The sequence below is a fragment of the Heliangelus exortis genome, chromosome 1, assembly GCF_036169615.1.
Source record: "Heliangelus exortis chromosome 1, bHelExo1.hap1, whole genome shotgun sequence".
Lineage (NCBI taxonomy): Eukaryota > Metazoa > Chordata > Aves > Apodiformes > Trochilidae > Heliangelus > Heliangelus exortis.
In genome coordinates, this window is record NC_092422.1 from 582,706 (window position 1) to 597,162 (window position 14,457).

The window sequence follows — 14,457 nt, forward strand, 5'->3', positions numbered from 1 at the left end:
CCTCATCCCATCCCTCCAGGCCCTTGTCCCAAGTCCCTCCCCAGCTTTCCTGGAGCCCCTTCAGGCACTGGAAGATGCTCCAAGGGCTCCCCAGAACCTTCTCTTTTCTCTTCTCTTCTCTTCTCTTCTCTTCTCTTCTCTTCTCTTCTCTTCTCTCTCTCTTCTCTTCTCTTCTCTTCTCTTCTCTTCTCTTCTCTTCTCTTCCTCTTCTCTTCTCTTCTCCTTCTCCTCCTTCTCCTCCTTCTCCTTCTCCTTCTCCTTCTCCTTCTCCTTCTCCTTCTCCTTCTCCTTCCCTCCTCTCCTCTCCCTCTCCCTCCTTCTCTTCTCCAGACTGAACACCCCCAACTCTCTCAACCTGTTCCAGGCTCTCCCCCCCCTCAAATTCCAGAATTTCTTCCCCATCTCCAACCTCAATCTCCCCTTTCTCTCCAAGTTTTAACCCATTTCCCTTCTCCTCTCCTCTCCTCTCCTCTCCTCTCCTCTCCTCTCCTCTCCTCTCCTCTCCTCTCCTCTCCTCTCCTCTCCTCTCCTCTCCTCCATACTGAACACCCCCAACTCTCTCAGCCTGACCCAGGTCCCTTCCTGATCTTCTCTCATTTTTGGGGTAACCCATCAGACCCGGGGTCTTGACCCCACCAGTCCCAAGACCAAGTGGGCAGGGATCCCATCCCCAAATCCTTGGGATAAGCAAGTGGATGGCACAGAAAGATGATGCAGAGGATTTTCCTGCCCTGGGGCTGCCTCCCAGATCTCACTCAAGGAGGTCCAGGGTGACATCCAAGTCCCCACGAGGTCACCTTGCACCAGGTATCACGAGAAGGTCCCAGAGGAGCCACTGCTGGGGCTCAGCCACCCCCCACCATCCTCAGAGCTGCAAACTGGAAATCACACACTGGCAATGCCCAATTTTCTGTTTCTCACTCTTTAAATTATCCCCCAGCTTGGAAATGCCCCCTGGTTAAGGTGGTTGCCCACAACACCTCCCTGAGGAGCCAGGAGGAGGCTTGGCCCTGGAGAGCTTTCAGGAAAATAAATCCCTACCATGGAAAAGTAGGAAAGGCAGAAGAAAGCCTGGAAGATCCTGCAAAAAAAGCTGATTTTTTTTTTTTTTTTTTCTGTGACACTTCCCCAGAAGTACTTATGGTGGCTGCAGAAGCTGCAGGAGATGTAGGCAATGGGCTTCAAATTCCTGTTTCTTTCTTCTTTTTTAACCATTTCCATCCTGATTTTGGCTTTTTGGATGTTCCCTTCCTTGCTCTGGGGGCACAATTCTGACTTGTGTCTAAAATCCTTTGTGCAGCAAATGGTGAAATTACCCCCTGAGGTCTCAGGGGGTTTGTAAACCTCTTGGTCTTTGCTCTTCCAACACACAAAGTGCAGAAAATTGGGGGTTGGCCTCTCTGTGTTTGGGTTAGGAGTCATTTTTTCAAAAGGAGACAAAAAAAAAAAAAAAAAAAAGGAATTGTTTAATTAAAAATTGCTATCCCAAGCTCCACCTTAGGAAGCTCTGCCAGGGAACCCATGGGGATTTCCTTCCCTGTCTTTCATCCTGCTCTTTGCTCTGTGCTCAGTGGGTTTTTGTGGTTCTTTCACCACCCACACCACTTTCTTGGTGGGATCCCATGAACATCTGAGGTTTTTGCTGGGCTTCCTTTAACCCCCCCTCACCAGCTCCTGGTGTTACCCCCTGTTCTCCAATTTTATTTTATTTTATTTTTTTATTTTTTTTGCAATCTCCTCAGGATGTGCTGTCCCCAGCAATGTCCTTCATGACCCTGCCTTGTGCTCTTCCCCAGAACTTCCACCACAGCTTTTTTTCTTCCAGAAAAGGGAAAGAGAAGCCTGTAAAAACCCACTGCAGGTTTCACTGCAAGGTCTTTGCTCTCCAAGCCAGAAAATCATGGAATCATTGGAAGGGACCTTCAAGCTCCTCCAGATCCAACCCCTGACGTGGCCTGAGACCCCTTCCACTAGACCAGGTTCATCCTCGGAGGTCCTGAGGGGATCCCCCAAACCTTGGGATGCTTTAAGGGCATCATAAAGTCCAGGATCCTTTTTTTTTAGGGTCAGGTGTTGGTCTGGATGCCCAGAGCTGCAAGAAACCCCAAACCCTCTTGTGCTGGGTGAATCCACATCCCAGGGACTGAGCCTGCCTTGAATCTTCAACCCCCCAGCACCAATCTGGGGCTCTTTGCCACCAGATCAGCTCCTCCAGGGATGGAGGAGACTTTTTCCATCCCTGAACAGACCTCAGCGTTCCAGCTCATCCGGAATGATCACTTTCTCCATGGGCTGGTTACTCCTTTCCCATAAAACCAGGATGCTGAGGACTGGGGGTGAAGTTCCAGCAAGCATTTTGGGCCAAAACAGCTTATTTTGAAGGCTCAGTGAATCTGGTAGGATGGATGCAGGTTTTTTAGTTCCCACTTGGCCTTGGCATCCTGAGGGGATCCCCCAAACCTTGGGATGCTTTAAGGGCATCATAAAGTCCAGGATCCTTTTTTTTAGGATCAGGTGTTGGTCTGGATGCCCAGAGCTGCAAGAAACCCCAAACCCTCTTGTGCTGAGTGAATCCACATCCCAGGGACTGAGCCTGCCTTGAATCTTCAACCCCCCAGCACCAATCTGGGGCTCTTTGCCACCAGATCAGCTCCTCCAGGGATGGAGGAGACTTTTTCCATAGAATCATAGAATCATAGAATCCTAGAATCCTAGGGGTTGGAAGGGACCTGGAAAGATCATCTAGTCCAACCCCCCCTGCCAGAGCAGGGCCCCCTAGAGTACATCCCCTAGGAACGTGTCCAGGTGGGTTTTGAATGTCTCCAGTGAAGGAGACTCCACAACCCCCCTGGGCAGCCTGTTCCAGGGCTCTGTCACCCTTACAGTAAAAAATTTTTTCTGATATTCAACTTGAACCTCCTATGCTCCAATTTACACCCATTACCCCTTGTCCTATCACTGGTCACCACTGAGAAAAGCCTAACTCCATCTCCCTGACACTCACCCCTTACATATTTGAAAACATTGATGAGGTCACCCCTCAGTCTCCTTTTCTCCAAACTAAAGAGCCCCAGCTCCCTCAGCCTTTCCTCATAAGGGAGATGCTCCACTCCCTTAATCATCTCAGTAGCTCTGCGCTGGACTCTTTCAAGCACTTCCCTGTCCTTCTTGAACTGAGGGGCCCAGAACTGGACACAATACTCCAGGTGTGGCCTCACCAATGCAGAATAGAGGGGGAGGAGAACCTCTCTTGACCTACTACGGACCTCAGCGTTCCAGCTCATCCGGAATGATCACTTTCTCCATGGGCTGGTTCCTCCTTTCCCATAAAACCAGGATGCTGAGGACTGGGGGTGAAGTTCCAGCAAGCATTTTGGGTCAAAACACCTTCTTTTGAAGGCTCAGTGAATCTGGTAGGATGGATGCAGGTTTTTTAGTTCCCACTGGGCCTTGGAATCAGAGAAGGGCTCCCAGCCTCTTCCGTTTGCAAGCAGAGACTCAGCCTTTGGGACTCAACCAAACGTGGACTTCCATGCACTTGCATGGAGGAGAACTGAATCATGCCTTTCATTTTATATTTTATTTTATTTTATTTTATTTTATTTCATTTTATTTTATTTTATTTTATTTTATTTTATTTTATTTTATTTTATTTTATTTTATTTTATTTTATTTTATTTTATTTCATTTTATTTTATTTCATTTTATTTTATTTTATTTCATTTTATTTTATTTTATTTCATTTCATTTCATTTTTTATTTTATTTTATTTCATTTTATTTAATTTCATTTCATTTCATTTTTTTATTTTATTTTATTTTATTTTGTTTTATTTTATTTTATTTTATTTTATTTTATTTTATTTTATTTTATTTTATTTTATTTTATTTTATTTTATTTTATTTTATTTTATTTTATTTTATTTTATTTTATTTTATTTTATTTTATTTCATTTTATTTCATTTTATTTTATTTCATTTAATTTCATTTTATTTTATTTCATTTTATTTTATTTTATTTTATTTCATTTCATTTCATTTCATTTTATTTTATTTTATTTTATTTTATTTTATTTTATTTTATTTTATTTTAATTTATTTTATTTTATTTCATATCATTTTATTTTATTTTATTTTATTTCATTTAATTTTATTTATTTAATTTTATTTTATTTAATTTCATTTCATTTTATTTCATTTTATTTTATTTTATTTCATTTTATTTTATTTTATATTTTATTTTATTTTATTTTATTTTATTTTATTTTATTTTATTTTATTTTATTTTATTTCATTTCATTTCATTTTATTTCATTTTATTTTATTTTATTTTATTTTATTTTATTTTATTTTATTTTATTTTATTTTATTTTATTTTATTTTATTTCATTTTATTTTATTTAATTTAATTTCATTTTATTTTATTTTATTTTATTTTATTCAATTTATTTTTATTTTTATTTTTTTTGTCACACCCCTCTGCCAAGCCCAAGTCAGGCTTTTTGTCTGGGTGAGATCCCCAACCTGTGCTTTGAGAGCCTCCTGCTTCTCCTTCCTTTTCCTGTGAGAAGCTGGGAATGCTGAGAAGACTGAGCTGGGTGGAGAGGGACTTTTCATGAGACAAGACAAGGAGAAATGGTTTAAAGCTGCAGGAGAAGAGGTCTAGCCTGGATGTTGGGAAGAAGCTCTTCAGCAGGAAGGTGCTGAGACCCTGGAACAGAATTCCCAGAGAAGTTGTGGCTGCCCCATCCCTGGAGGTGTTCAGGACCAGGTTGGATGAGGCTTGGAGCATCCTGGGCTGGATCAGAGGTGTCCCTGGGCACGGGAGGGAACTCGGGGGGGGAAGATGTTTAAGATCCCTTCCAACCTCAGCCATTCTGTGCCTCCAGGATGGTTCCCTGTCCATGAAACCTCTGACTCCAGGTGGTGACCTCAGGGGCCTTTTCCAACCACGACAATTCTGTCATTGGGTGAACTTGGGGTTGTTGTGGGCATTTTTGCCCTGAGGCTCTCAGGACAAACTGAGCAGTTGGTGCTCAAGGAAATGTCTTTGTCAGGAATGGTTTCCCCTTCGTCAGAAAATTCCCAGGTGACCCCAAGCTGGGGGAGTGTGGATCAGCTGGAAGGCAGGAGGGCTCTGCAGAGGGACCTGGAGAGACTGGAGAGTTGGGCTGATCCCAAGGGGATGAGGTTCAAAATTCCAAGTGCCGGGTCCTGCACTTTTGGTGACAACAACCCCAAAAACTGTCCAGCAGAAAAGGCAAGGCCTTTGGCACCGTCTCCCAGAGGATTCTCCTGAAAAAGCTGTCAGGCCACAGCTTGGACAGGGGCATCTGTGCTGGGTTAGGAACTGGCTGGAGGGCCAGGCCCAGAGAGTGGTGCTGAACGGGGCTGCATCAAAATGGCGGCCGTGGTGTCCCCCAGGGATCAGTGTTGGGCCCAGTGCTGTTTAATATCTTTAGTGAGGATTTAGATGAGGGGATTGAGTCCATCAGCAGCAAATTCCCAGGTGACCCCAAGCTGGGGGGAGTGTGGATCAGCTGGAAGGCAGGAGGGCTCTGCAGAGGGACCTGGAGAGACTGGAGAGTTGGGCTGATCCCAAGGGATGAGGTTGAACACAAGAAGCCCATGGGAGCTCCAGGCTGGGCAGAGAGTGGCAGAAAGGGAGCTGGGATTGCCAGGAAGCTGAAGAGGAGGCAGCAGTGTGCCCAGGTGGCCAAGAAGGCCAATGGCATCCTGGGCTGGCTGAGGAAGAGCGTGGCCAGCAGGTCCAGGGAAGGGATTCTGCCCCTGTGCTCAGCTCTGGGGAGGCCAGAGCTTGAGTCCTGTGTCCAGTTCTGGGCCCCTGAGCTCAGGAAGGAGCTTGAGGTGCTGGAGCAGGTCCAAAGGAGGCAACTGGGCTGGTGAAGGGATCCAGCAGAAATGCTGTGAGGAAGGGCTGAGGGAGCTGGGGGTGTTGAGGCTGGAGAAGAGGAGGCTCAGGGGAGACCTCATCACTCTCTCCAAGTCCCTGAAAGGAGGTTGGAGCCAGGGGGGGGTTGGGCTCTTTTCCCAGGCAACTCTCAGCAAGACAAGAGGCCATGGTCTCAAGTTGTGCCAGGGGAGGTTTAGGTTGGACATTAGAAAGAATTTCTTGATGGAGAGGGGGATCAGGCATTGGAATGGGCTGCCCAGGGAAGGGGTGGATTCTCCATCCCTGGAGATATTTCCAAAGAGCCTGGATGTGGCACTGAGTGCCATGGGCTGGGAACCACGGGGGAGTGGATCAAGGGTTGGACTTGAGGAGCTCTGAGCTCCCTTCCAACCCAGCCAGTTCTATGATTCTATGATTCCAGTCATGAAAAGCATCTTTCTGGGGCCATCCCAAACAGGCAGATGTCTTGTTCAGATTGAGGAGTATAAACAAGTAATTTTTTTTTTTTTTTTTTTGCTGCAGAACAGGATATGTGCAGCCAAACCCAAACAGTGTCATCTTTCTCCCCAGCAGATCCAAAGTCCATGAGGCTCTTCCTTCTTTTCCTGGCAGATCCCCAACTCTGCTGTGATTTTATTGCTAACAGCAAACAAGCAGCCAGAGCTGGGGTCCTTGCCCAGAGTTGACACCCAACCACTCCCAAGTCCTTTTCAGGGTCATCTCTCTTTCCTGTGCTTTAGTCTGGACAGATAGGGAAGGAAAAAAACCCCAAACAAACCAGATTCTCAACTCATTTTGTCCTCCTGGGCTGAAGAGGTTGTGGGGCAGTGAGGGGCAGGTCCTGAGCTGCTGCCAAGCAGAATGCTGTGAGGGTCCTGGCTTGGAGCTGTGGATGCCTGGAAAAAATTAATCTGAGCTCAATTTTGCCATCTGAATTCTTGTCTGTAGGAAAATGTGCCTGGACATAGGCAGGGGGGGAATTGTTTTAGCCAAGCTGTCTCTGGGAAAGCTGGGTGTTGATTTCCATGTCCCTCAGTGGGTGACATGAGCCTTGAAGGTCCTGGGTTGCATCCTGCTCTGGGTGTTGTTGATCTGTTATTTTTGGTGGTGGTACCCAGTTCTCAGGGAGCCAGGAACATCCCCCCTGTCCCTTTTGGAGCTCTAAGTAAATCAGTTCTGCTCACAGAGGAGCCCAGTCTGGCACTGACCCACTTCAGCTCTGGGTGAGCATGAGATGCAGCAAAATTCAGTTCAGGCTGAGCAGCTCCTTGGGTTTTTCCCTGGATCTGACTGAGAAAACCAAAAGCATCACCCTGAGGGCTTTGGACAACATCCAGAGTTGAGGCCACCAGGTCTGCGAGGCCCCCAGGAGGTGCAGCCTCGTGTGGTCCATTTCCTGAGGTCACTCCATGGCTTGGGTTGGGAATTTTTTTAACTCATTTTGGGGTTGGAAGGATGGAGAGCCACGTGGCAGCAGGGAAGGAGGTGGCTTTGCAGCTCTTCTCCTTCACTGAGGACTTTGCAGAGCTGGGGATGAAGGGAGGAGGGGGTGTTCTCCATCCCTCCTCAGACACTTCTTGTGGCACTTGGGGAAAGTTTCTCCCTGAGGAGCAGGAGGGTGGATGCTGCTCTCTGCAGTGTTGGAGGAGTTTGATCCACGTGGGAATCTGAGCACCAATACATCCCAAAATCTGGAAGAGATCAGGCCAGAAGGTTTTCTGAGAGCTGATGCTCTTTGACAAGGTTTCCTTCTGGAAGGAGAGACAAATCATCACGTTTTCCCAAAAGGAAATTTGTCCTTCCTAACCAGGAGGAAAGGAGAAAAAGTCTGATTATTCTCCCTGACTTTCACTGAAGGAGTTGTTTGTTGCTGTGGCTGGAAGGGCTCATTCCTGTCCCAAAAAATTCCTGCCAGCTCTGAGGATGGCTGCCTGCCCCAGGAGCAGGAAGGTTGTGCAACCCCTGACTTCTGCTGCTGGATCTTGGGGTTAAGGCAAACACAAACTTGCAGCATCCCAAGTGAGATGATTTCTTTCTCCAAAGCCACTTCCTGATGAAGAAATTCCCCCCTCCTTCCCAATGCTCTCCCTGTTGCCAGAGAACTACTGAATGGCCTTGACTTCATCTCAGAAGACCACGGATGGCAAGAGTGGGGATAAAGTTTCAAAGACTCGTGGTCAAAAATTAACTTTCAAGAATTGTGTCTTGGGGTAGGAGATCAGAGAATCCCAGAGTGGTTTGGGTTGGAAGGGACCTTCAGGATCCTTGAATTCCAACCCCTGGATGTGCAGGGACCCCTCCCACAGCCCAGGTTGCTCCAAGCCCCATCCAACCTGGGCTGAGCCCCTGCCCAGGGTGGGCCAGCAACAGCTTCCTTGGGCACCCTGGGACAGGGGCTCAGCACCCTCACCCCAAACAATTTCTCCCTCCCCAAGATCTCCTCTCCATCTCCCCTCTTGCAGCTGGAAACCCTTCCCCCTCATCCCATCCCTCCAGGCCCTTGTCCCAAGTCCCTCCCAGCTTTCCTGGAGCCCCTTCAGGCACTGGAAGCTGCTCCAAGGGCTCCCCAGAACCTTCTCCTTCTCCTTCTCCTTCTCCTTCTCCTTCTCCTTCTCCTTCTCCTTCTCCTTCTCCTTCTCCTTCTCCTTCTCCTTCTCCTTCTCCTTCTCCTTCTCCTTCTCCTTCTCCTTCTCCTTCTCCTTCTCCTTCTCCTTCTCCTTCTCCTTCTCCTTCTCCTTCTCCTTCTCCTTCTCCTCTCCTTCTCCTTCTCCTTCTCCTTCTCCTTCTCCTTCTCCTTCTCCTTCTCCTTCTCCTTCTCCTTCTCCTCCTTCTCCTTATCCTTTCCTTTTCCTTTCTCCTTCTCCTTCTCCTTCTCCTTCTCCTTCTCCTTCTCCTTCTCCTTCCTTCCTTCTCCTCTCCTCCTTCTCCTCTTCTCCTCCTTCTCCTTCTCCTCTCCTTCTCTCTTCTCCTTCTCCTTCTCCTTCTCCTTCTCCTTCTCCTTCTCCTTCTCCTTCTCCTTCTCCTTCTCCTTCTCCTTCTCCTTCTCTCTCCTTCTCCTTCTCCTCCTTCTCCTTCTCCTTCTCCTTCTCCTTCTCCTTCTCCCTTCTCCTTCTCCTTCTCTCCTCCAGTCTGAACACCCCAACTCTCTCAACCTGTTCCAGGCTCTCCCCACCCTCAAATTCCAGAATTTCTTCCCCATCCCTAACCTCAATCTCCCCTTTCTCTCCAAGTTTTAACCCATTTCCCTTCTTTCTCTCTCTTCTCTTCTCTTCTCTTCTCTTCTTTCTCTTCTCTTCTCTTCTCTTCTCTTTCTCTTCTCTTTTCTCTTCTCTCTTCTCTTCTCTTCTCTTCTCTTCTCTTCTCTCTCTTCTCTTCTCTTCTCTTCTCTTCTCTTCTCTTCTCTTCTCTTCTCTTCTCTTCTCATCTCTTCTCTTCTCTTCTCTTCTCTTCTCTTCTCTTTCTCTTCTCTTCTCTCTTCTCTTCTCTTCTCTTCTCTTCTCTCTCTCTTCTCTTCTCTCTCTCTCTCTCTCCTCTCCTCTCCTCTCCTCTCCTCTCCTCTCCTCTCCTCTCCTCTCCTCTCCTCTCTCCTCTCTTCCCTCTCTCCTTTCCTTTCTTTTTTTCCCTTTCCCTTTCCTTTCCTTTTTTTTCCCTTTCCCTTTCCCTTTCCCTTGTCCCTTTCCCTTTCCCTTTCCCTTTCCCTTTCCCTTTCCTTTCCCTTTTTTCCCTTTCCCTTTCCTCCAACACCTCCCTCTCCTCTTCGTGCTCTTGGGGACCCAGAACTGGGCCCAGCCTTCAGGGGGTGCCTTGAAGCCGAGCAGAGGGGTCGGACGTTTCTCAGGGGTTTTTGCTGGATTCTCTCTCTTTTCTCTTGGCAGTTCTTCGTTTTCTGTCACGGTTTCCTGCAGCTCTCCCAGCTCCTGGTCTCAGGGTATCTCAAGAGCTCCATCTCCACCATCGAGAGACGTTATGGGCTCTCCAGCCAGACCTCAGGGCTCCTGGCTTCCTTCAACGAGGTGAAAACCAGCTTTTTTTTTTTTTTTTTTCCTATTTCTTTCTCTTTTTTTGTCTTTTTTCCCCCCTCTTTTCTTCCTCCTTTTTAAAAATCTTTTTTAATCTCTTTTTTTCCCTTTTTTATCTCTTTTTTCTTATTTTTAAAAATATTTTTGAAATATTTTTTCTCTTTTTTCCTCCTCTTTTTTAATATTTTTATCTTTTTAAATCTTTTTTCCTCTTTTTTTTCTTTTTTCCTCTTTTTCTCTTTTTTCTTTTTTTCTAATATTTTTTCTCTATTTTCTCCTCTTTTTATGTTTTAATATTTTTTATATTTTTTCCTCTTATATCCCTTTTCCTCTCTTTTTCCTCTTTTATTTCTCGTTTTAAAATAATTTTTCTCTTTTTTCTCCTATTTTCTCTTTTTAAATCTTTTTTTTAAATCTTTTTTCCCCTTTTTCTCTTTTTTTCTCTTTTTTCCTCTCTTTTCCCCTTTTTTCTTTTTTTAAATATTTTTTCTTTTTCCTTCTCTTTTTTAATCTTTTAAAATCTTTTTTTAATTTTTTCCTCTTTTTTCTTTTTCCTCTTTTTTCTCTTTTTTCCTCTTTTTTTTCTTTTTTTTAAATATTTTTTCTCTTTTTTCTCCTCTTTTTTTATCTTTTTAATCTTTTTATATTTTTTCCTCTTTTGTCTTTTTTTCCTTTTTTATTTTTTCCTTTTTTTCTTTTTTTAATATTTTTCTTTTTTTCCTCCTCTTTTTCTATTCTTTTAAAATCTTTTTTTAAAATCTTTTTTCCCCTTTTTTTCTTCTTTTTTCCTTTTTTTCTCTCCTTTTCCCTCTTTTTTCTTTTTTTAATATTTTTTCTCTTTTTCCTCCTCTTTTTTAATCTTTTTAAATCTTTTTAAATTATTTTTTCCTCTTTTTTCTTTTTTCCTCTTTTTTCTCTTTTTTCATTTTTAAATTTTTAAAAAATATCTTTTCTCTTTTTTCTCTTGTTTTTTATCTTTTTAATATTTTTCTATTTTTTCCTCCGTTTTTCTATCTTTAAAATTTTTTTAAAATCTTCTTTCCCCCCTTTTTCTCTTTTTTGTCCTTTTTTCTCTTTTTTTCCCTCTTTTTTCTTTCTTTAATATATTTTTCTCTTTTTTCCTCCTCTTTTTAAATCTTTTTTAATCTTTTTTTATCTTTTTTTTTGTCCTCTTTTTTCCTCTTTTTTTTAATCTTTTTTTCTCCTCTTTTTTTCTTTTTTTTAAATATTTTTTCTTTTTTCCTCCTTTTTAAATCTTTTTTAAATTTTTTTTGTTCTTTTCTTTTTTCTTTATTTTTATTATTTTTCTTTTTTCTTTATTTTTTTCTCCTTTCTTTTTTTTTTTATTCCTTTTTTTCCTTTTTTTCTTTTTCTCCTTTTTTTCCCTTTTTTTCTTTTTCTCTTTTTTTTCCTTTTTTTTCTTTTTCTCCATTTTTTTTCTTTTTTTCCTTTTTTTTCTTTATTTTTTTCTTCTTTTTTCTCTTTTCCTTTTTTTCCTTTTTTTCTTTTTCTCCTTTTTTTTCCTTTTTTTCTTTTCTCTTTTTTTTTCCTTTTTTTTCTTTTTCTCCTTTTTTTCTTTTTTTCTTTATTTCTTTCTTCTTTCTTTTTTCTTTTTTCCTTTTTTTTCCTTTTTTTTTCTCCTTTTTTTTTTCCTTTTTTTCTTTTTCTCTTTCTTTTCCTTTTTTTCTTTTTCTCCTTTTTTTTTTCCTTTTTTTCTTTTTCTCTTTTTTTTTCCTTTTTTTCCTTTTTCTCCTTTTTTTTTTCCTTTTTTTTTCTTTTTCTCTTTTTTTTTCCTTTTTTTCCTTTTTCTCCTTTTTTTTCCTTTTTTCTTTTTCTCTTTTTTTTTTCCTTTTTTTTCTTTTTCTCCTTTTTTTTTCCTTTTTTTTCTTTTTTTTTCTTTTTTTCCCTGGTGACACCTCTTGTTGCCCTGTGTCCTCCTGCAGGTTGGGAACACCTTGCTGATCGTTTTCATCAGCTACTTTGGGAGCAGAGTGCACAGACCCCGGTTCATCGGCTCCGGGGCCATCCTCGTCTCCCTGGCTGGTTTCCTGATGGCTCTTCCCCATTTCATGACTGGACCCTACGAGTACGACCAGTCTGTCACCAGTAGGTGCCCTGGGAACTGGTTTTATGCCGGGTGGGGGACAGAAAAAGGAAATTCCCCTTTCCTGGAGGGCTTGGGAGCTGCGAGCTCTGGGTTTGCCCTGGAGGAATTTGAATTTTCTGAAGGTGAAAGCATCTCAGTCCTCAGAGGCTGATGGGGAGAAGGAGAAGCAAGAGGCAGCTGGAACCACAGAAAGGGGATGGAAACCACCAAAATATTGGGTTTGCCTCTGGTTTCCCTGGTTTTTTGAATCTCCAGGCAGGAGATAAGGCCAGGAGGTCTTCTCAGAAGCAGAGAAGAGCTGGAAGGTCTTGTCCAGTCATCAGTTGTCCTCATGTCCCCCTTAATTCCATTGCACGGCTAAGATAAAGCCTCCTAAACCCTGAAACCCTTTGGGGGAAGGAAATGAGAGGTATGAGGGGGTCCTTAACCCATTGGGGCAGCTTTTGGGGTGAAATCATAGAATCCTAGAATTGTCTGGGTTGGAAGGGAGCTCAGAGCTCCTCAAGTCCAACCCTTGATCCACTCCCCCCGTGGTTCCCAGCCCATGGCACTCAGTGCCACATCCAGGCTCTTTGGAAATATCTCCAGGGATGGAGAATCCACCCCTTCCCTGGGCAGCCCATTCCAATGCCTGATCCCCCTCTCCAGCAAGAAATTCTTTCTAATGTCCAACCTAAACCTCCCCTGGCACAACTTGAGACCATGGCCTCTTGTCTTGCTGAGAGTTGCCTGGGAAAAGAGCCCAACCCCCCCCTGGCTCCAACCTCCTTTCAGGGACTTGGAGAGAGTGATGAGGTCTCCCCTGAGCCTCCTCTTCTCCAGCCTCAACACCCCCAGCTCCCTCAGCCCTTCCTCACAGCATTTCTGCTGGATCCCTTCACCAGCCCAGTTGCCTCCTTTGGACCTGCTCCAGCACCTCAAGCTCCTTCCTGAGCTCAGGGGCCCAGAACTGGACACAGGACTCAAGCTCTGGCCTCCCCAGAGCTGAGCACAGGGGCAGAATCCCTTCCCTGGACCTGCTGGCCATGCTCTTCCTCAGCCAGCCCAGGATGCCATTGGCCTTCTTGGCCACCTGGGCACACTGCTGCCTCCTCTTCAGCTTCCTGCCAATCCCAGCTCCCTTTCTGCCACTCTCTGCCCAGCCTGGAGCTCCCCATGGGCTTCTTGTCTTGAACCTCATCCCCTTGGGATCAGCCCAACTCTCCAGTCTCTCCAGGTCCCTCTGCAGAGCCCTCCTGCCTTCCAGCTGATCCACACTCCCCCCAGCTTGGGGTCACCTGGGAATTTGCTGCTGATGGACTCAATCCCCTCATCTAAATCCTCACTAAAGATATTAAACAGCACTGGGCCCAACACTGATCCCTGGGGGACACCACGGCCGCCATTTTGATGCAGCCCCGTTCAGCACCACTCTCTGGGCCCGGCCCTCCAGCCAGTTCCTAACCCAGCACAGATGCCCCTGTCCAAGCTGTGGCCTGACAGCTTTTTCAGGAGAATCCTCTGGGAGACGGTGCCAAAGGCCTTGCTGAAGTCCAGGTAGAGCACATCCACAGCCTTCCCCTCATCCCCAGGCAGCCCCCTGATGATAAAAGGAGCTCAGGTTGGTCAGACAGGACCTGCCCTTCCTAACCCCGTGCTGGCTGGGTCTGATCCCTTGTCCCTCCTGCAGGAGCTGTGGGATTACACTGAGGATGAGCTGCTCCATAACCCTGCCAGGCACTGAGGTCAGGCTGATGGGCCTGGAGTTTTCCAGGTTCTCCTTCCAGCTCTTTTTGTGGATTGGCGTGACATTCACCAAATTCCAATCGTCTGGGATGTCCCCAGTGAGCCAGGACTGTTGGGGTCTTGGTTTATCACCCAACTTCTGGGGCACATCAGCTGAATTCCAGCTGAGATGGTTTGGAGGGAACCCTTCGAGGTTTTAAATCAACCTCTTGCACAAGAAACATCCAGGTGTAAATCACTCATGGGAGAGCAGATCAGGAAAGATTTGGGATTTTTCCCCCATGCCAGAGGGGGATGGGATGGGAAAAGAAAGGAGAAAACCACTCCCTTCCCAAATCCTGCCATGAAACTCCAGCAGATCCTTTAGAGACCTTCAGTCAGCAGCTTTTTTCTGGAGCTGTTGGTTCCCCAAGCTGCAGCCACCACCAGCAGACTTCAGAGGTGGAAACTTCATGGTTGCAAACTTGGGAAAAATTCTGCAGATGCTGCAGAAGTGCTGAGGCACAGGTGGCCCTGTGTCCAGCACCTGGAATTGCATAGGACTTGGGATGTTCCATGGAAATCCTGCTGCAAACCCCCCAGCCCCTTCCCCCAGGATTTTAAGGGAGATCAGGGTGCAGATCACTCAGGCAGCTTTGCAGTCCCCTTCTGGGCACCCTGAGTCCTCATTTCCTCAGCAGCTATTCCCTAAAT

At 45.1% G+C, this 14,457-nt stretch overlaps 2 protein-coding genes across 2 annotated transcripts in view; one reads left to right on the forward strand and one right to left on the reverse strand.

Annotated features, from left to right (window-relative positions):
* KCNE3 (potassium voltage-gated channel subfamily E regulatory subunit 3) overlaps nt 1-14,457 on the reverse strand; it is a 97,090-nt gene that overhangs the window by 27,470 nt on the left and 55,163 nt on the right. The gene's annotated exons all lie outside the window — the stretch shown is intronic.
* SLCO2B1 (solute carrier organic anion transporter family member 2B1) overlaps nt 1-14,457 on the forward strand; it is a 238,989-nt gene that overhangs the window by 22,765 nt on the left and 201,767 nt on the right. Inside the window, 2 exon segments of the mRNA XM_071734365.1 lie at nt 9,789-9,926; nt 11,876-12,038. Of these exon segments, the coding sequence (XP_071590466.1) occupies nt 9,789-9,926; nt 11,876-12,038 (301 nt within the window).